Source organism: Vitis riparia, chromosome 14 (genome assembly GCF_004353265.1).
Source record: "Vitis riparia cultivar Riparia Gloire de Montpellier isolate 1030 chromosome 14, EGFV_Vit.rip_1.0, whole genome shotgun sequence".
Classification (NCBI taxonomy): domain Eukaryota; kingdom Viridiplantae; phylum Streptophyta; class Magnoliopsida; order Vitales; family Vitaceae; genus Vitis; species Vitis riparia.
Window position 1 is genome coordinate 8,674,557 of NC_048444.1, and position 22,899 is coordinate 8,697,455.

General features: G+C 34.2%; 1 protein-coding gene across 1 annotated transcript; it reads right to left on the reverse strand.

Annotated features, from left to right (window-relative positions):
- Nucleotides 1-7,487: 7,487 nt before the first annotated feature.
- LOC117931088 (transcription factor CYCLOIDEA-like) lies at nucleotides 7,488-8,926 on the reverse strand. The gene is made up of 2 exons (XM_034851950.1): nucleotides 7,618-8,926; nucleotides 7,488-7,544 (listed from the first exon to the last, which is right to left on the reverse strand). The coding sequence occupies exons 1-2, from the start codon at nucleotides 8,726-8,728 to the stop codon at nucleotides 7,489-7,491; spliced, it is 1,167 nt and encodes a 388-aa protein (XP_034707841.1). The 5' UTR covers nucleotides 8,729-8,926; the 3' UTR covers nucleotide 7,488.
- Nucleotides 8,927-22,899: the final 13,973 nt, after the last annotated feature.

The following is a 22,899-nucleotide window of genomic DNA, read 5'->3' on the forward strand; positions in this document are numbered from 1 at the left end:
GAATCTCATTTTTCTTTTAATTTTTTTTCTTAAAATTTTGAGTATTTTCTTCTTTAAATTAGAATAATATCCAGGTCCAACTTTTTACTATGATAATGCTTGTGAAAAAAGGTCTTATTTGTTGTAAGAGATGAAGTTACTTCATTTTGTAGGACAGTCTTTTTTTGATAGTTTATCATGGAAGGGCTCTTAATTTCATATGAAAGTTTGTTATTCTTAATTTGTGAAACTACTTAAGGGGGATAGGGGTGGTTTGAATAGGTAATGTAAATGTTTAAATCTCTAAATTCCATATTACTACTAGCATGAAAACCTCACACAATCAATAACACTACTTGCGAGGAGCAAAATGTGTGAAAGAGTACATGAAAAATCACTTGTACCAAGTCTAGAACTCATAACCAAGTTAAAAAAAAAAAAAAAAAAAAAAAAAAAGGAAAAAGGAAAAGAAAGAAAAGTAATGAATGGATAACCCAAAATCAGTCCACATCACTCTTTTTGTTGTAGAAATGACAAAGGAGAATGGGACAAATACTACACTAGAGGCAAAATGGAAACTCGGTGACTATTCTAGCTCAATGACTATCCTCCCATACATGGAAGTACATTTGGGATTAAACTCGGTGTTGATGATAGAGACAAATATCTCCTATTGTAGTTGTTCAACCAACTCTATCAATCACTTTAACTTGTAGAGAGTCAATCTTAGTGGCTGTCGCTAATATTTGTGTAGAAAGCTCTTTATCAAGTGAGAGCCTCATAGTTTGATATTCTTCCAATTTTATATATTTTTTATTTGAAAGATTAATGGGTTGATTGTCATCACATGAGAATTTAGGTAATACATTCTAACTAAATCTTGTAAATATTATGTCCTATTTTTTTTTATCTTTACTATTCTTGCTTTTTTAAAAAAATACATTTTGGGCTACTTTATTTTTTATTCTATTACATATATTTGGTGTCATTCTAGTCATATGGGACCAGGCCTTAGAACATCAATTAGAGGTATCAATATTTGGTGCTATTTTAATCCTATGGGATTAGGCCATAACATAACAATTTGTATTTGAGCTTGGTTTTACTAAGGTTGGTTCTATCTAAGGCAATTTGTATTTGGCTAACTAAAAGAAAAAGGTTGAGGCTTTGTTAATTAAAACTATGTTTACCAATGCAAAATTTAAGGTAGAGAAATTTGATGGGACTAACAATTTTGAGATGTGACAATATGAGGTATTAGAGATCTTGTATTAATAGGATTTGCATATTGCTCTTGAAGAAAAACCTGAAGACATGAAATAAAGAATGTGCAAGGAACAATTGTCAAACATGTAGATCTATTTTTATATCTTATCAAATCTTAGACATATACTGTTATGAAAGAGATATCGGCAAAAATCTTATAGAAGACATTGGAGGACAAGTATATGACAAAGAATTTGAAAAATTGACTCTATTTAGGAAAAAACTCTTTTTCTTATACTATCAGTTAAACATGCCTATGAATGATCACATAGGCATTCATAGAGTAAAACTTGTTGAATTTAACAAAATCACAACAAATTTGTTGAATTTAGATAAGAATATTGACAATTAGAGTAAAACTTTAATGTTGTTGAATTTTCTTCCTAATGAATATGAACACCTCACCAACATTTTACTTGATGGTAAGGGGATGGTAACTTTTGATTTGTGCATATTGCTTTGCCAAGCTCTAAATGCACGATGGGCTAAAAGGTTAAAAAGAATATGTTAGCATGAGCATTAATGGAGTTGTTTTCATGGACAATTATAATACTTGTAGGACAACGGGAATGGGTACAATCTAGTTGTTGAAGACTTATGATGGATCAATTAACACTTTGGTTGATGTTTGATACATCCCAAGTTTGAAGAAATGTCTCATTTCATTAGGAATACTATAATCCATTAGGTTCTTTATTACTATGAAAGATGGGTTTTTGAAAGTTACGTGCACTAGTGGTGATGATGAAAGGAACAAGTAAGAATAATTTGTACTACTTTGTTGATGTTTGATACATCCCAAGTTTGAAGAAATGTCTCATTTCATTAGGAATACTATAATCCATTAGGTTCTTTATTACTATGAAAGATGGGTTTTTGAAAGTTACGTGCACTAGTGGTGATGATGAAAGGAACAAGTAAGAATAATTTGTACTACTTTCAAGGGGAGTACAATTGTTAGATTAATTGCTAAAATTAATGACAATGATAAAGAATTAGAAACTACAAGGCTATGACATATGTGTTTGGGACATGCTGGTAAAAAGGCTTTATAATTTGGTGAAGAATTATTGAAGGGTTACAAACTAGGATTTTAAGAGCTTTGTGTTTTTGACGAGCAAACAAGAGTGAAATTTGAGACATCAATCCACTAGACTATCTTAGATTATATCCATTTGGTTGTTTAGGGACTAAACAAAGTAGGGTTGAGGAAGTTCGTTTATGCATGTTATCTCATCAATTATATACCATTGACTGCAATTAAGGAAAAAGTTTTATTTAAGTATGGTCTAGAAAACTCGCAAATGATTATGATTCCTCACACATTTTTTATTCCATTGCCTTTTTCATGTGAAGGAATCCAAATTAGATTTGAGAGCCAAGAGAGCATTATTTATGGTGTCCACATTTAAGTGTGAAGGGATATCGTCTTTGGTGTCCACATTCGAAGAAAATAATTCTGAGAATGGATAAGACTACTTTTGATGAATCTATACTATTAAAACATGTTAAAAGAATTGGTCTCAAGAGAAGATCATTAGTAATTTAGAACAGGTGGAATTTGAGATTACATCAATTCATCTAACAAATGTCGATGAAACAAATAATGACTGACAAATGAATAGAATAGATGAAAGTATGATAGATGAAGAAGATGCTTCAATTCAAATACTTCCACAACAACAAGATCTGGACACCATTCTATTCCTATATATGGGATTAGGCCATAACACAATACAATGAACAATTATCATTGCCAAAAGTTTTTCTAACCCAGTGGTCAATGGATAAGATTATTAATTTATTAGAGGTCTCTTTGATCTAATGAGATCCTTTATATTAATAAAATATAAATTAATGTCTATATGTCTTTAAAAAAAAAAAAAAGAAGAAGAAGACTTCGCCAGTTAGGACCATACCAACCAAGTCGCCCACTTTATATCCCACACTCTCTGAGATCTCGGATACTGGGTGAGGGTTGTCAGTAGAATCTACAGAACACTCCTTCACTTTAATGCAAATACTATATAATTCTTCAAAGTATCTGATACTCTCATTTAAAATGTATTTATTTCCAATTACTAACAGTGTAAATTGACTTGACTTGGAGTCAGTTTGTGACCACCCATTTTTTCTTGAATTAGAATAGATAATATATGAGTGGTCCTGTCGACTGCATTTTTAATTTCAATCTTATATATGAGAATCTGATCAAATCTAAATTGACTAGCACTAGACTATCATATTCAGTATTTTGGGTTGCCTCAGGTGTGTACTAACTCACTCTATAATAAGTGAATCGGACCAGTCTGTGGCGACAAGAAATGGTTCATCAAGCCATTTCTTCCATTTCAAAAAGTGCTCGTATGAGATGACAAAATCTTATAAAGCCCATTTCTAGGGATGGTATTGTTTGGAGGAAAAAAAATGAGAATATAAGGAAATTTGAGAGCTACGAAATGTAGTGGCTTAGTTGGTATTTTAGTGGACTTGCACTCCCGAGTCACAGCTTTATTGTTTTGAAATGGAAGAGTTGTTTTTATTTTTTTTTATGTTTGCTTATTATTTTTGAGTTCTTCCATTCGATGATTCTGAGTGTCTTAAACTTCTATTTTAATACTAATATCCTAGTCCTTCCTATTAGTTATACAGGGATCAAGTGTCTTAAACTTCTATTCTGTCTTCAGCTTTAAATCTTTCTGCTAGCTACCCTAGTCGACCTTGCCCTAATCAAAGGATCCAGATGAACTTCTATACTATTTTATGAATCTATTCTGCGCAGGGGAGACTGAGGACACTACCTCCAACTTAATGATGTTATTTTACTATTATGGTGACTAATAATTAATTTCATATTGACATGACTCAGAAATGCCACGTTTGATTTCATTATTCAATGGGATTAATGGTGACATATGACCAGTCTAAATATCCTAAAGGCCTGTTCAGCTGGGAGAATATGCACCTGATGGAAGGATTGACAAATCACAGTAATATTACTGATGAATTGCTATTGGTTTGGCTGTCAATTTTTAAATCTCCCTACATAATTTGGAATTTTGTTTTTAATATTTTTATTCTAGTTAGCCTCCATGATTTCTTGATTATCTAGAAGACCAGAAGAAAACTAAGCTTGACCTTGTCATTTAAATCTATATATTTGTCCAATAAAACCGGGAAAACTCAATGGAGGTCCTTCGCCTATTGGCATGATCCTGTTAATTTCCTTCCTTTCTAAGCATTTTACCGCATATATGATTATATTCGAAAGGAAATTTCTTTATTTACTAGAAATCTCAGTGGCACTGATATATCATCCCCATATCCCTCTCAACATTCACTACTTGAGATCCAACTAGCCTAGTAAGTTCTCAGATTTTTGCTTTAATTTAGGGTGACCTAAAAGAAAATGACAGACTGAAACGGGAGGAAGAAACACACCATCTTCCTCCATCAAGGAAAAACTTTAATCCAGAAGGAAAATACAAGAAAATTTATACTTGATCAGTAAAATAGTTATCTAAGATGACATAAAAAATTCAAGGCATGTTAAACCTGAAATAGCAAAATATCAAAATAAAGTAAGAAATTCTTATTTGCTAACTCCACAATGGAACTATACAACCATATATGAACTCCTAAAACAAGTCTCTGTAGAGCGTTTAAGAACTAACATGAAAGTATCAGAATCCAGCTTCTATAGTGGAAAATATTATATATTCAAATTCAGAAGCAATATTTTCTTCAACCATTGTTTCCTTTGCCGTATAACTTTCCACAAATGAAGCAAATATATATACCACACATGTTGCAGTTCTTGTAATGAAAAAATTATTTATATGGACATGGGCATGTTCATTCATCTGTCTACACATATACTTTGTATCTAAGAAAGACTAATGTTGTTGCATTGCTCCTTAAAGTACTTCTCTAACTGGCTTTTTAGACTGGAATTTTCTCATCAAGAAAGTGTGTTATTGCAGGGAGACAGAAATACATCGATCTAGGAAGTAGTTCAACAACCCAAAAAAGAAGAAGAAAAGGAAAGAAAAGAAGGATTTTTTCTGACTGCAATATCAGAAAACAACAACAAGAAAAAAAAACAAAGAAGGAATTTTGTCTGATTGCAATGCCAGAAAACAACAAGGTAAATGAGAATTCCAGCTCGTCATACTATTCTTGCATATATGGATACAGAAAAGCATCTGTTTTGGGGGTCATGAATGACTTCAAGCATACAACACTTTCGAGTCTACTTTTCTAAGAGAAAATGATTTTTTTTTTTTTTTTTTGGGCCTCTTCATGCATGATTAACTACTATATATGGTTAATTAAACTTTCATGTGTTATTACAGATAAGTAGTGTATATAACATGAATTCTCTAAAACAAGAGTCAAATACATGAATTGACTCTTTGAAATAGTGTATATAACTGCTGATTTATTTAGCATGTAAGACTAAAACAAGAGTACTGCCTAGCTAACATGAATTCTCTAGATAAGAGTCAAAGTGTACATGTTTTCGGGTTGGGTTATTTTACGGTCAAATCGAAGATACTGAATTAGTGGATCAAGCTATTTTACGGTTTTTTTTGTACATGTTTTCATATTGGGTTAGGCTGCATGTAGATTGTACTTCATGGTCCATTTTCGATTTCATTGATTGGTTGGGTTGTAAGTAAGGGATTTTATTGCTTTTTTCTTCTCCCTTTGGCCTTGTTGCCTTGTATACTTCGTGTATACTTTCAGGTGTACTTCAAGCTTTCTTAATACAATTGCTTTTACTTTTTAAAAAAAAAGAGTCAAATACATGTTCATCCATGTAGATCATATCAAAATATCTCAACAGGCATGGCCAAGGATTGAACTTAAAAGAATATATAATTTCATCATTTATTACAAAAACTGCAGACAACAAATCAGTAGGATTTGATAAGGTCAATTCATGCTTAAACTGTCTTTGAAATAATTAAGTCTACTCAAAAGTGAAATATTAACAGCTTTCAGCAAGGAATAGAAATGGATCCTACAATTTGATAGCAATGAGAAAGCAAAGGAAAAGTCTCTCCAACCGTCTATTGTATCTGGCCTTTATTTTAATTGTAACTGAAATATTGGTGTGTAAAGACACTTTGTTGAGTTCTCTACTATTCTCATGATGTGTTTTACCAATAATCTTTCTCTATATATCCTGGATATCATTTCTAGCTATCTTAGATTTCTTGATTACTTGAGACTCTAGAAGTAGGATATTCCGATCAGTTGTTTCTTGATTACTTGAGACTTTAGAAGTAGGATATTCTGATCAGTTGTAGACCTACAGTACTCATTTTTTACTCCTTGTCATTGCACCCTATACAAGCACAATCATTCATGAGACATCTCAACAACATATTTCTTCACCAAAAACCAAGAAAATCCTTTCAACTTGTTTTAAATTTCCTGTTCCTGTCGGATCACAAAAAGAGAAATGATTCCTTGAGAATTACCCTGCTTTTATGTCGGTTCACTAATGATTTTTTCTCTTTCAGTTAATATTTCTACTTATGACAGGTTGACAGGGGAAGTAAAAATTTTCTCAACTTTATATATTCATTTTGATCATAGGCTTTGCTATGAAATTAATCATCTGAAGAAACTTAAATGTATAGCTTCATATCTCTAGGGAGTCCACAGTTGAAAAGTAACAGATATTTTCCATGCATGGCCGGATATTTCATAATTGGGAATTTCTGGACAAAGATGAGTAATGGAAGGAAAAAGCTTCTGGTTTTGGTAAATATATTGAAAGAAAGAAATGTAGGCATGCCATAAAAAATGTAAGGGAATTAATGTTCATTAGTTTGGTGCAATTTAATTTTTCAGAAAGAGAATTTTAGAAACCAATATGATGCATTGATGCTTATGAGTGGCTTATTATATAAATCCCTCTGCCAACTCTGGACATTCAATTTGCTCATGATTAATTGAAGTATTTATCTTCTTCAACAGAAATAAGAATAATAGCAAAAGGAAAGAAAGATGAAGAGGAAACAAAAGGAAATAGTAGACAAAAACATATTCATTATAGTTACAACTATAAAGCAGTTGGTGAGTGCTTTAAAGTTGAGTATAAACCTTCAAGCATGCATCAGTACCTTGTGATATATTAACTTGAAATAGAAAACACAGTGAGAACAATAGCTTGCATCATTAACGCTCTTACAACAATTTTTTTTTTTTTTTTTGGTTTTTTGGTTTTCTTTACCGGAGACTGAGATTGTTGTAAGCCTCCCAGGGTTTGCCAAACACTTGGAATTCTGCAAATTGAGGGTGAAATTATATCAAAACAGAATACAGAAAAATGAGCTAGGTTTTGTTCTCAGGGAATACCTGTTGATAGATTCATGTTGGTCATAGCACAAAAGCTAGAGCGTGCGCTGGGAGTATTAATGTCCCAATTTTGAGGTGGGTGGGGAAAATAGCTGTTGCTGTTTCCGAGGCTTAAATCTTTAGAAAATAGGAGGTTTTGCGGACAAGCAAATATTGGAGACGGCTTCAGCTTCCTTTTGATGACAATGGATTCCTCAATGATGTCTTCTCTTTGGGTGTGATTAGCTAGCGGGCGAGAGCTTGATTCTTCCACTTGACCAACCAGCTTCAAGGAGGATGCCATGTTGTGGGTATGGGAACCCAATTTCTCATGAGTTTGAAATTGACTGGAAGACCTTAATTGGCTTAAGATAGGGTGGTTAGCATCAGGAAATTTTTTCAGCTCATCAAGCCTTCTGGTGCACATTTTTTCTCTTGTCCTTTCCCTTGCCCTTGCTCTGGCCTTTGCCCTTGACTCCCTTGCAAGAAGATGAAATGCAGCTTTGTTTGATTCTTTCATCTTTTTCTCTTTGGAAACCCATCCTGGTGACTTCCTCCTGAACAGTATTTCCTGTGGATCTCCACTCTCAGCGGCGTCGTTCATCTCGGACACTACTTCGCATTCAGAAGCGGAAGACAAACTCTTGGCTTCTTCGTTGCAGCTATGCTTCATCCGTACTACTTCCTTAATGGCGGTTTTGGACTTCATGAGCAGCCATTCTAGGGTTCTACTTGCTTTGTCGAAACCTAGCATGTCTTGGAGATCAAAGAACTTGCGCGCAATTTTGATGGACAATCTCACTCTTCTTTCTCTTGGGCCTTTTGCGGTGGTAATCTTACTGTGCCGATCTTTCTTGACAGCTCTCTTACCAGGGAGAAAATTCGAAGGACCATAATAGTCTTGGTTTATTCTACCAACATCCTGGTTTGTCATTATAGGATTGTTTGAAACAGCCATGTTAATTACTGCTTCGGCCAAAGAAGCGTTTGCTGGAGGGAAGTGACCCACAAGCAAATCGTTATGGTGGTGAAGAAAAATGTCATCGCTTTCATGGCCAACGAAGGGAGGAGATTGGTGGAAGAGAGAGGGAAGATGTTGAAATGGGTTGCCACTGTTGCTGGAAGAGAACATTTGTGGCTAACAATTGCACCGGAGACACCTCAGCTTAATCTGATAATGTCTCCAAAGACAACTACTGGGTACCGGCTCTTGATAGAGCTATTCCATCTTTTTCAGATTCACCACTCAGCTAAGGAAGGATTAGCTTTGAGAAAGACATCCATGTACTCAGAGAGACAGAGAGTGGGAAGGAGGGAGAGAGAGAGAGAGAGTGGGGTGGGCGCCTTGAGAAGGACACCCATGTACTCGGATATATAGAGAGAGTGTGAGAAGAATTTGACTAGGAAACCTCACTGTTAAGTGAAGACAAAAAGCCTTGGTTTTCCTGCGAATTCTAACCCCTTCTTTAGGTTAAATTTAGCTTAAAAAAAAAAAATACAGAGAGAGAGAGAGAGAGAGAGAGAGAGAGACGTTAACTACAGTCGTGCACAGGAGAGGGAATGGAAGTGGGTACTGGGTGCATGACCTAATTCAATGAAATAAATAGTTTATGCCACTAAATTTTAGGGCAGCAAATAGAGAGTGATGACAAAAGCCTCTCGACAGGGATTGATGTAACCCTATCACTTTTAGGCCCGTTATTTGTTTGTGGATCTGAGGAATTTTTGCCAAATAAAACGTAGCTTATTGGCATATTGCCAAACCATCATTTAAAGTAGTCTTTTATTTATTTATTTTTTAAATTAGTTTAAAATTGTATTTTTTATCTAAGATTTTATTTTGGCATATTTATATTTATATTTAATATTTTTTAAATAAATGTATTTGACCGGTCTAGGTCACTTATACATGATATGACATACTTATGTAGCTTTTTCCAAGAAAGGGGAATGCAATGAGCTAAGCTTAGGCTCACCCTTCATTTGAATCGAAGAATTCTGAAGAATGATAAACGGGTACATCTAGGGTTTTCATTTCCAATATTTTCAATTAATATTTCTACGTCTAGGATGAGAACAAATAAAGAACGTTTAGGGTTTCTAAAGGCCGTGGCCTTTATGTGGTGTCTCTTGTCCGTGCACGTAGACACAGATATTGTAGAGGCTACACGTTCTCCTGTCTAAAAAGGACACAATTCTTACTGCTTGGGCCGCCCGTAACACCATGTAAATTGGTGATCAACCCTTTCTTCCACACCTCCTTGACTGAACTTATCAGTGCCGTCGCTTTCACTTAAAAGAACACCCATCTCTGGCCGTCACTTTCACTTAAAACCTCTCTCCTCTCTCTCTCCTCTCTCTCTCTCTCTCTCTCAATTCAAGGAGTACAGTAAAAAGAGAAGGCCCATCTCCTTGTTAGCCCATTGAAATGCATCTCAGTTTTCTTCTGTTTGTAGTCTGGGATCATTCTACAATGCTTTCTTTAAACATTTGCCTCCTCAAAACCCATGGTGAAGCCATGGCACCTTTATAAGGTCTCTTTTGATTTCAGTTCCTTATTGTAGATGTTTGGTTTCATCAATGCATCCCTCTGGTTTGATTCAAATGCTGAAGGAGGAGGTCCAATTATTTTTAAGAACTTTCATTTTTGTTCTTCTATTTTATTTTTGGTTGTTTAGGGTGACTTAGGTCTTAAATTGTGTCTAGATTCTTTTTATTTTATTTCAGTTCTTGAAAGTACATCTCTAGTCGAATCCCTATAAACACTTGGTTCTGATTAGGGTTTGGATTTCTAGGTTTTTTTATTCCAATACTCAACACAGCAGCAAGGTCACTCTTAATTATCCGAGCTACTGTTGTTGCTTGTACTGGTATAGTGGTATCTCTCTGCCATTCAAGAGCTCATCTCCCAAACCCTAGGTTTCCCCACCAACCATGTCAGCGTAATACTGACCACATGTTATATGCTAATTCTATACTTCTGTAACCTAGATTTATGTTTCCATTCATCCATCCTTATTTCGCCCCCACTAATAATTCTAGAGAAGCCCTCTTCTTGCATTATATATCCTTTCAGGTAGTACATGTGCTTCCTATCTTCCTCTTTCCTTGATGGAGCATAGCTACAAGGAGTCCATGACATTAATAGCAGTGGGTGGTTCTGATGTTGTTTTCAAAGGACAGGATGTCTATGGGTAACTGCAGAAAGGTGAAGATAGCACATGGTGGGTGAAAGTGAGGACATTGCGCATAAAACAATATTGCTTCCATTTTCTTAAGTAAAAAGAGTGGCTTGTAATTGCCATGGTCATATCATCTGTAAAATCCTGTAACAATCGAAGTCATACATATATGAGACTGCAATCAGTGGGCACTGCATCATCTACATGGTAAGTGATTATTAGAATTTGAGGATGTTTGGAGTAAAAAAAAACAGACAGTAGAATTATTTGATGGAGAATTAGGCCTATTTACTCCATTTTTGTCACAACTAACAATTCTAATTAATGATGAATGCAAATATGGAATGAAAATAGACCTATGCGTTGGACTGTTGGTACTTTCTTGGCCAGTGTCGTCATTTGGTAGAGCATTAGGGTAGGACTATTTGCAATCACTCAAGATTCACTTAGCAGCTTCCGACACTGCACATGGTCTGTGATAAGGGAATTTATTAAAGGGTGATGTCTGAATTAAATGCCTACATGCATGCTCACAGTCAGTTACCCATACATATATGATAACTGAGAAGGAACAAGAATTTATGAGAATATTTGCTTTGAGCTTCAATGATATGATGAGTGATTTGAGCTAAAATGATATGTTGACCTAATGGAGACAAGAAGAAGCAAAATGTAAGAAACAGATCATAAATAAAATTGCTGTTGCATTATTGAGGAAGAAGACATTAATTTGGATTTGGAGAACTGCCCACAATGTCAAAATTATTCCTTAACTGTCTTTTTTGTAATTAGTATCTGAGTTTTCCTTCCATCAGAGGAAATTACAGAAGCAGATTCATTTTCGCTTTTTCACCATCCTCTTACCATTTTGAAGAGATTCATTTACGACAATGCCGTATTATTTACATTGTCCTGGAAAACATCAGCAAAAGTTGATGTAATGAGTTAAAATAGTCTGTTTTTCTCTGCAAATAGATATCACTGTAGAAAGCAGCAATCCTCTGGGTGGATTAACCTAATGACAGGTCTTGGATACAGCACTGCTTCACTTCAAATAAACTTAATTAGGGCACGGGTACAGTAATAATAGTCTGTTTTTCTGCAAATAAACATCACTGTAAGAAATAGCAATCCTCTGGGTGGATTAACCTAATGACAGGTCTTGGATACGGCACTGCTTCACTTCAAATAAACTTAATTAGGGCACGGGTACTATAATAATAGTCTGTTTTTCTGCAAATAAACATCACTGGAAGAAATAGCAATCCTCTGGGTGGATTAATCTAATGAGAGGTCTGGGATACAGCACTGCTTCACTTGAAGTAAACTTAATTAGGGCACAGGTACTTTAATGATAGTCTGCTTTTCTGCAAATAAACATCACTGTAGGAAATAGCAATCCTCTGTGTGGATTAACCTAATGAGAGGTCTGGGATGCAGCGCTACATTACTTGAAATAAACATAATTAGGGCACAGAATAATTCTCTTTGTGCTTTCTGAGTAACTTCTTAATGTGATTTCTGACGCCAATATATATAAAACTTTCAGAACCGGTAAATATTCAACTCAATTGGAGAGCTGACTTGGTTATCATGATATACCTGCTTCACCCTCCTTAAGCAGAAGCAAGTTATTTTGATTGGCTATAACTATTTTGTGTATGTATCACTATTTAATCAGTGGGATTGCTGTCATGCAATCTGATTTATATATGTTTGGTTGCACAATCCAAAGCATGATAGGAACACAAACCTTATACAATTTCCATTCTATTTGACAACAACCTACCTTTTGCCTATGTATGCCAGGTGAATTGCAGATGATTTGGGTAAGGAACTAAAAATTTTTGCTAGTTTTTGCAGAGTAAGAAACAGCTACACTAATTTGTTGCAGGGAAGAAGTCATTTTTAGATTACAAAAGCTGATGGGTCATTCAATGTTTCTCTTCAAGAAGGCTAAACGAACATGGAGTCTTTTTAATTATGGTTTTTTCTTCCCATTAATTTGTTTTATTTGGTGGTAAAATATGGTATAATGATTTGCCTTGCCTGTTAGTTGTATGTGTAGGCTTAGATATTTATTGGATGAGAGGTCTGCAATACTTTGGGGGTCACAAAGAACCAAGCACATAGTCCTTTTCATCATCTTTAACTTTTTTCTCTTCACATTGTTTTCTTTGGTGGCATCGTTGAATACAGCAGATAAATTTTCTCTTCTTTGGATTGTTTCTTTGATGCATGGTACGGTATCAATTGGGGACCGAAGGAACAATATTGTATGAATGATTGGCGCGCGTGTGCGTGTGTGCATTTCATTCAAAAACCCTCATCACGATCGTAATCGAACTACAGGTCGGAAACTGTTCTTGAAAATACACCACCATGATCCTGTCCTGCAACAGGCTTGTAGATTTGACACTGGGTAAGGAAGGAAGCCTCATATATCCTAATCAAAGGCTATATATTACGAAAAAGGTCGTTGCTGTTGTTTTCTAATATTATTTTTAAATACTCAGCTTGTGGCATATCATGCACCATCGTGCCAAAATATACTTCACATATCCACCAGCTCCAAAATTAATGTCTTGAAATGGAGACAAGAAATGGCCTTACTATAATCATTATTTTTAAATTTTGGTGATCATTTTAGGTTGCAAAACACACTCAAATAAAAATTGAAGCCATGCATACTATTATTACTCTAAAGGAGTGTTTGATAAAACGTAATAATTAAGATATCTTTTTAAGTTTAATTATTATTAAGTTATTATATTATTAACTTAAAATTTATTATTTAATTCTTATTTTAAGTATTAAAATTATTTGATAAAATTAATATAAGTCTTATTCTAAATCATTAAATTGACATATTTATATTTATAAATAATCGTTAGAGCAAAAAAGGTTGAGTACCAATAGAAGTTGTATAATAGGAAAGAAGATTGTGAAGGTGATTAGAGCAAATATGAGTAAAAGGGCAATGAAAATATGAACTTAAGAATAAATTTATTTTTACTTACTATTTAATGTTGTTATTTTACTTTAAGTCATATTATTAAGTTATTTTATCAAATATATTTAATAATTTAAATTAAGTTATTAAGTCACTTTAAATTATTAAGTTGGTTTACCAAACACTCATTAAGAGTTTATAGGAAACGAGGGTTCAAGAGAAAATCAATAAGAAAATAAAACATAATCGATGCCTTTTCCTCATTCATTCTATATTGCAGGTGTCGACTTGTTAGGCAAATTTAAAAAATTGTTAGAGTAGATCAATAACTATAAGCACTAAATTCTAATTAAACGCAATTAAAGCCACTCATTTTTAGAACAACTTTCATCGAGTTACACCTTTTTGAGGTACCTAGATGATCAAATCTCAATGATTTTTCTCCTAAATTTCAAAATGCCAATGACATGATGCCATGGTGCTCACCATGTCACTTTATTAGATTCATGCACATTGCTGTTGATTTGGGTGTTCGTTGCACTATAAAAGTGAGCTATGAAGAGACATTCAAGAGCACATGTATTAGATGATAATGGGAGAAACAGGACCTTTTAAAACTAATCTGAGATTTTCAATACATCTAATCTGCTTATTTATTGACTTAACTTCATTTTGGGAATAGAGTGTATATGCATAGTTGTGTTAGTCTCTATTATTATCATGTGCAGCATATATATAATTGCTCTCAAATCATCATTGACTATGGGAGGGGTTTTGGAAATGGATATTGGAGATGATGGTAGACCTCAAATTGTTTTTGGTAGGAGGCTGTCCCAAGATGGAGGTTGAGTTTTTACTTAAAACCTAATTAAGTGCAACGGCTTAGAAGGGTCAAGGTGATAACTTCCAATTTTGGAGCCCCTAGTGCGACTTTCGACATCACAACTACATACCCAAGACCCATCATTAGAGGAACAATGGGTGGAAGATACAGGAGCTTTTGAGAGTAGTTTTACCTACTCCTAGCTTAAGTAGAAGTGAGATTATGGGAGACCATACCTGAATACACTAGTTAATATCTCAACATTAGCCACTCAAATAAAAGAGATTAAAGGTCAAAAGGGTCACTCAAGTGCCCTTAATTCCACATAAGCAACAACTAAGTCTTAATAATAACTATATACTCAAAAACATCTAACCATAGGGTCCATAACTACTTCTTGTGGAGCATTAAATATGAAGCTAAAAATAATTGTATCCATTGCCACAGGAGTTACCTCAAAAAAGGTTCTTCCCCTTGCCCACAAAAATTGAAGAGAAATAAAATGGAAATGCATGAAGAAAAAAAGTAAATACTTAACAAATAGTCTACTTAAAAATCAGCTTCCCACATAGAGTTCTTAAATACCCAAAATATGATCTACCTTAAGACTGCTCTAAATAACATTGCAAACAGTACCCAATTTCCTAAGCTAAAAGAAGAAGCGTTCCTCTTGCGATTGGGAAAAAGGCTTTATTATTCCACAATCGCTGCACTAGAAAATTGCTCTCCAATGCTCCAAAATTCATCCAATGACGGCATGATAAAGTGGCGCAAATATTGGCTGCCCAAGACGGGTGCCCAACTGCTAAGCGTCAAAGATGAGTGGCTATGGCAATGCAAGGCTTGGTGGTGCTCTTGGCATGTTGGCAGACAAGAGGGTGACTAATTGCCTCTTTAAGGCTTGACTTGAGCCTCCCAGCAAGAGGGTGCCCAACACAGAGGCGGATAGGGGTGGGCAATCATTTTCATTTGTGCGTGGAAAATGGTCTGGGCTGCCCAGTGTGAGGCGCCATTGATTGATGCCAAATATTGTTTGAAAATTAGAGCAGAAATCACTTACTCGGGGAAATGTTGACATAAGACACACTCTCTAATTACCCAATTTTATGGTACCCTGCAAATGCCCGACCTTTTAATGTTTTCTTTTAGTTTGTGATATTGTAGCAACATTTTAGCAAACAAGGAGACTTCTTGGATCCTCGTGTGATGCTTGAAGCATGAGAACAGAGAGGGAGAAGTTAGAATAGTCGAAGAAAGCCTTTCTGTTAACAAATCTTGCCTTGGGCGTAGAACTCTATCTTGAGGATTCTCCTCTACAAAATGTCATGGAATATGTGGGTTGATGCCTTTCTGATAGCCACATGTCTCATAAGTCAGTTGCCCTCCTCTACATTGAAAATGGAAACCCCATTTCACAAGCTTTACAAAAGAGATCCCGAGTATAAAAGCTGAGAAGCTCTGAGTGTCGTTGTTTTCCTTGTTTGCGTGAACATAGGAAAAACAAATTTTCAAAGAAAACATATCCTTGTGTTTTTATTGCATATAGTCCTATTAACAAAGGGTATCACTGTCTTCTTCCAAACATATCTCTCGTCATGAGAGTGCTTATACTAACCCATTCGGTAATAGTAGTGGTTTGTAGGTAATTCCTGAAATAGTTTCTTTTCTTGATCCTAACACCTGGTCTAACAAATCTAACAAGGCTACATTTGAACGACTTCCCATTGATGCTACGTCATCCAATAATAGACGACGGTCTCTTAATAATTGTCGCAATAGTCTCTATGAATTACACCTATCCCACCTTCTCATTTTATGTCTTGTGCTCCCATGCATAGCAATAAGCTATCAACTCATGCAGCTCCTTTCAATGTTGTCGAAGCAGTACCATTAGAAGATGCAACTTCTATTAAGTTTAAATTAACCTCGTCGAATACCCAATAAGGGGAATGAATTAAGTGTTGGTCTCTTTACATATGATTGTAAACATTGTCTTCCATAGTCTCTTTAAACATAGAGTACTCGATTATCATTTTATTCAAAAAAAAAGTTGCTATTACAGCCTTATTCACTTTCTTCTTTCCATCTATATTATAAATTATAAGTGTTTTTACCAAGGGTCCTAGGGACCTATTCCTTACATTTGACTATAAGCTAGGTATGCACAAAATTCTTTACACCAGTTGGAGGGAGGAGGATGATAACATATCAACTTCAAATTCCTAAAAAATAAAAAAAGGAAAAATAGAAAATCTTTTATTAACAAATCTTGTTTTATGTGGGGCTCTATCTTTTATCTTTTAATATTCATTTATTTATTATATATGTATTCCATTATCCTTTTGCCAAGTGATGAGAATAGCTAGATCTTAGGATTGAACCTAACACGAATTAAATATTTAGTATCTAGACCTAGGTCCTCTTAATCTAAATAAGATCCAAAGACAGGTCAAGTTTGAACTCTTTGATTCTAGAGGATCTTCTAGCCTACGAATCCTATATAGATGGTAAAATGACTAAGAGGACCTAAAACCAAGGAATATTTGGAGTTAATGCATACTAACATGTATAGAACTTTTAGTATCCATTCATGGGAAGGGTATGAGTATTTCATCACTTTTAGTGATGATCACACTAGGTTTGGATATGTGTATAAGAAATTTGATGCCTCGGATAAATTCTTTGAATTTAAGGTGGGATTAAATATCTTATTAGGTATACATACCAAGTTCCTTCGATTAGATCATGGATGTATGTTTAGTAAGTTTGATTCTTTCCATTGGAGCACGAGATTATATCCTTGTTATGTGCACCAAGGACTCCATTGCAAAATGGAGAAGTGGAAAGAAGATATTAAACTTGGATAGACATAGTGAGATCGATGATTGGTTTCTCATCACTTCTGTTAGGATATTGAGTCTTGTTTATATATTGACAATTTTGTTTATTTTTATGTTCGACCATATAAGTCTTTTTAGATAGTGAATTGCTCTCCATTGAAGATTAAAGGTTATTATTTGTATAATCGAGAAGTCACAGGTATGTCTAAAAAATTTGGCTTGTGGCATATTAGGTTTCTTTGAGGTATAAAAAATTTCAATATCATTTTATACTTAAAATGTTCTAAAATGATTTTTCAAAAAAATTAAGGGATGGTCAGCTCGTTCAAGTGAACCACTCAAGCAGATCTCTCAAGTGGCTGCTCAAGCAATACAAGTCTATTCAAGTGGTCATGATAGTCCTACTGAGTTTAGAAATAGATTTTAGATGAATTTCACTCACACTCTATTTTGGAAACTTAACATACCGAGTCTCTTTGGGGTTTTTCCTATAAATACCTCTCTAATAACCCCTTAAGGGTTAGAGATCATAGAGATTTTGGGAGATTGGAGATATATTGTTTGAGAGACCTCTCATTCTTAAGAGAGGGATTCCTTGAGAGAAAGCCTAATTGTCACATCATTCCTGATCTCTCATTCAATGATTTGAATATTTGAATCATGGGTTGAAGACCTTAATTCTTTCAAAGTGGCCGAAGGATCTACTAAGAAGCAATAGAGAGTTGTTGTATTGGGATATGAATCAAATTGTAGGTGCTAGAAAGTAAGTCTTTAGGGTAAAACGACCAGTTAAATTTGTGTAACTTGATTTCAAATAATGGATTTAAATTGGTAGGCCTTAGACCTCAAGGTTTTTTTTTTTTTTTTATCTCCATAGTTTGTGGGGGTTTTCCACGTAAAAATCTTGTGCCTCATTGCATATATTTTTACTACTACTTATATTTTGATTGATGATATTGATAACCTTATGATTGATTGGTTAGTTGGTTATTGAGGTTGTTGGGTTGGTTATACCTATAATTATTATTGTTTTCATAACTCTCGTCATGATATATTTTATTTAATTTGTTGAGATTGTTATTGAGTTTGTTAGGGTAGTTATTTTGGTGATTATTATTATCCCTAACATATCTCAATATATATTTCAAATATTATAGTTACATATCCCTAACAAATCATAGGGTATCTATTAAACATAAGAATCAAGTTTTTATCAATAAAGGTTTGGGGTGAACTCCTTTTTAGATATCTTGAATATCCTTGTAATATCTTGGGATAAGAAAAATTGAATATAACACAAAAATCTTTATTTAAAATTTTAAATCACCCATTCACCCTCTCTCTAGGTGTTCTCTATTGGACTTTCGGTAGTTTTTCAAGTAGTATAAAGTATTTTATCATTTTTCAACTTCACATATTCTTTTGGAGATATGTCTTAACGATTGTGTTATACCTTCTTTACTTTAAAAACTATATAAATTAATAGGACATTTAAAAGGATTTTTGGGTTATTACCTTTATAGTTAGGATCATCAGAAGATATTTGTTGGCATGAATATAAGATTTCTAATGAAGATTATATGATAAGGAATAAAACAAAGAGCGGTATAGATTAGAGCATACATTAGAAGATAGTCCCACTTTTGTACAAGATGCTATGGATTTAGAGGGTTAAAGACATCATTTTTATGATTTATAGTACACCAATACTTATCATAGTGAGAAGTTTATATCCAATGAATTATGATGAAGTAGTAAGCATTTTTTGTGCTCATTCTTAGTAAAGAGTTATGAAAGGATAATTAGAATCCTTTTATTCTAACATAGTTTATGTTCCTATAGAAGCACCTGCAAGAATAAAACCCATAGGTATAAGTTGGCCTATAAGATGAACAAATGAATTAATGGAAAACTTGAGTTTTATGTGGCCAATCTGTAGCTAAAGGTTATAGTTTAAAACTTTGTTTTAATTATAGAAAACCTTTTCCATAGTGGTCATACTTAAATCCATCATAATACTCTTATCCATTGTGGTGCATCTCATTTATGAGATGCAACAACCAAACATTTTCATAACAAAGAGCCTTGTGTGCATAAGAAGGCACAAAGAAGCATGGTAGTGCTCTTAGATCTTGTAGGTAGATGACAATCTAGTCATTTTGAATGATGCAGGGATATTCTCATCAATCAAGATTTGTTTGTTTACTTAGTTCTAGATGAAATTCTAGAAGGGGTGAAATATTTTCTTGGGTTTAAGGCCTTTCGAGACAATAAAAATAGGAAAATTGCATTAAATCACCTACATTGATAAGCATTTGGTCAAGTGCATGATGTAGAACTTCAAGAAGGGTTTGCTACCCTTTGGGTTTAAAGTTGTCTTTCTCGGGATAAATGTACTTGAACATTTGATAAGAGGGATCACATTAAGGTGGTATCCTATGCCTCTGTAGTGAGCAGTTTAAAGTAAGCGATACTATGTGCTAGACTAGATATTTTCTTTGTTGCGGAATAATGAGTAGATATCAGTCTAATCCATGATTAAAGTCTTAGGTGGATGTCAAATATATACTTAAGTGTCCTTGGAGAATGAAATATTGTATGCTTGTGAGTTTTTGCATTGAATTGGTACTCCTTGGGTGCTGGGAATTAGACTTTCAGTTTGATGAAAACTCTTATAGGTCCACCTTGAAGTATGTGTATAGTCTGCGTGGTTTTTATTGCCTCTGAAACAACAAAGGAAGCCTTTTGGATTTAGGGTAATTCCCTTAGTTGTATCGTCCAAGATGTTGTAATGTGATAACAACAGAGTAATGACATAGTCTAAAGAACTAAAGTACCACTAGCAGAAAAAACACATAGAGAAGAAGTACTACTAAACTTGGTGAAATAGTACAAAGATGGGATGTGACTATGGAACAGATTCTTTTTATAATGCCTAGTTTACTTTTGGGGCTATTAGGAGTTTATTGGGATTAGACCCTTAAAAGTAAGACATGATATAACAAAGTTAGACTTGACTATCCCCTTGTTATCTCTTTTATGCATTGAAATTGATTTAAGCATTCAACTCATATCTCTTATATTGTGCATGACTTGAGTGTATTAGAAGTTGCACAAATGATACAAATCATGAGTTCCTTGTGAGTAGATAAGTTTTCCATAATCAGTTCATGGATTTAGGCAATCTAGTAGACACTATAGTGTATTACCTCCTAATCAGACGAATGATTTGTCTTGAATGTTAGGATGAGTTTCCCATGGTGAGTGCACTAGTGAATGTGATGCATAATAAACAGGACCTATAATGAATCATGACTTAAGGTTATCAATTGTCATGATTCACCAAGCTACTATACTGTATGGATTCTTAACCTTGGGAGGATATTGAGTCTGTATTGAAATCAACATGAGGATTTGACCTATGAGTGATATCCTAAAGTGGTCATATATCCCTATACATTGGATCACTATTGATAAAGAATGATAACAACAGATGTTCTCAATAGAGATATCATGATATCTTATGAAGTTGAAACAATGTGTCATCTTGGTTGATCTAAAGGATATGCGATCATGAAATTTATAGTCACAATAATTCCTTTAGTAAAATTTGATATATACTCCTTGGAGCTAGTATATATCAATTGATCACATAATAAGTAAGATCTATAACTCAAGGATTGGAGAGTTAATCTTAATAGGTGATGACACTAACTTGTTAGATTATATACACTAGTTCATAAGGAGTTTGAGTGTAGTAGATAGTAAGTTATGAACTCAAGCTTTGTCTCGATGTTATTTACATAGGATATTAGAGTACAATTGATTTTCTTTAGTAGAATATTGAATCAACTTTAAAATTGGATTTTAAGGGTCCTAGTACTCCTATTAGTCCTAATAGTCCTTGCTTTTAGCTCATATACCATGATGACATGGTTTATGAGGGTTGGATTAGCTTTTAGTTCATTTTTTTGCATAAGGGCATTTTGGTAAGTACACAAGGTTGCATAGGGGATAGTGAACAAGTTCTTTGGATTGGGTTAATTGACTAATTAAATGACACTGCGTGTCTAATTAATCAATTGGGACCTATTTTGGGCTAGATTAAGTGACTCAAGCCTTGATGCACTCAAGTCATTTAAGTCCAGTAGGGGAACCTTATAATACCTTTTACGGGTTAGGGTTTTCATCATTTTTTTGGTGTAAGAGTCGTCTTCCACTTCTAAAGAGAGAAAACTTAGGATTTCTCTCTTCTAAAGCTCACATTTTGAAGTGCTAAGATTATGGTTCGAATCATCAAGCAGAAGATCTTGGATGTATAAGACCTCTAGACTCTTTAGGCTTCATATTCATCAGATGAATTTTTCTTTGGGAACATCTAGATCACATGTATGAGTACTATATCCCTAGATCTATAGTTAATAATGGTTTTTATTGTCATTTAATTATGTTGTGATAGATTTAGAGATGCCTAAGGATAAATGCATGCACCCTATGACATCTAAGGCATGAGAGTGAAGTAATCTGAGGTTCCCAACAATAATAACCCTATATATTTCCTAATGAGTAGAATGTCATACAAGATTAAAACATCACCATGTTTTCCTATGTCTTCTTGTACACACAAGGCTCATATTTATTTTGATCAAAATCAAGAGTCTTGATAATCTGATCAAAACACTTGTTCTATGATTTAATCCATAAATGGGTTTATGCAACTTACACCCTTGGTCTTTTGTCACAAAACTGACACTTATGGTTGTTGAGGCGAGCTTTGTGAGAACTTGTGCAAGATGGGGTAGTGTAGTGTACTTCCTTCTTAGCATACTTACATAGTGTGCAATTGTTGAAGTGCTTAAGGGAAGTTTACTACTCATCTGAGTACATTTAAGAAGTGTGCAATCTAAGTGAAACCTCTTCAATATGCTATCTAAAGTATGAAATGTAGATCAAATCCCTGAGTGTGCAATCGAAACCACCACTTAAAAGTGTGTTATTTCACATGTGTTTCTCTAAGTGTGTAATTTGGATTAGTGCTCCTAGGGTGCGTTATCTATAGTGGGCTCTACTAGTGCACTATTAGGAGCCATGCTCAGAATGTAATGTGCTATTAGTGATAATGTCCCCTTACGTAGGTACTCTATTCTTCATGAAGTGTTGGAAATGCACCAAAGAAGCCTTAATTTTACAAAAATCTCACAAAACACATCGAAATGAATTTTCTAAGGCATTAACAACAATCTGAAAAACCAAGCTAATTATGAGTGCCTTAAATACACTAAAATAAGCTTTTTAAAATCATCCTAATGTTATATTTGAGTTCTCATCATTGCCAAATCCTTTTCATATGATGAAGAATAGTTTTAAAGACTTAGGAATCATCCATCTAATTGTTCTGTCTCATAAATCTTGGCAATGGAGAAAGGTAGAGTTCTCTCTTAAGGGATGGAGAGAGAGAAATAAAATACCTAGTCTTAAACCTTAAGAGGGTTTATATAGACTTCC

Excerpts from the sequence above, each read along its gene's own strand:
- LOC117931088 (XM_034851950.1), bottom strand. The coding sequence starts at position 8,728 with ATGTTCTCTTCCAGCAACAGTGGCAACCCATTTCAACATCTTCCCTCT. Across the intron at positions 7,545-7,617 it reads CAACATGAATCTATCAACAG|AATTCCAAGTGTTTGGCAAA; the intron begins GTATTCCCTGAG and ends CTCAATTTGCAG.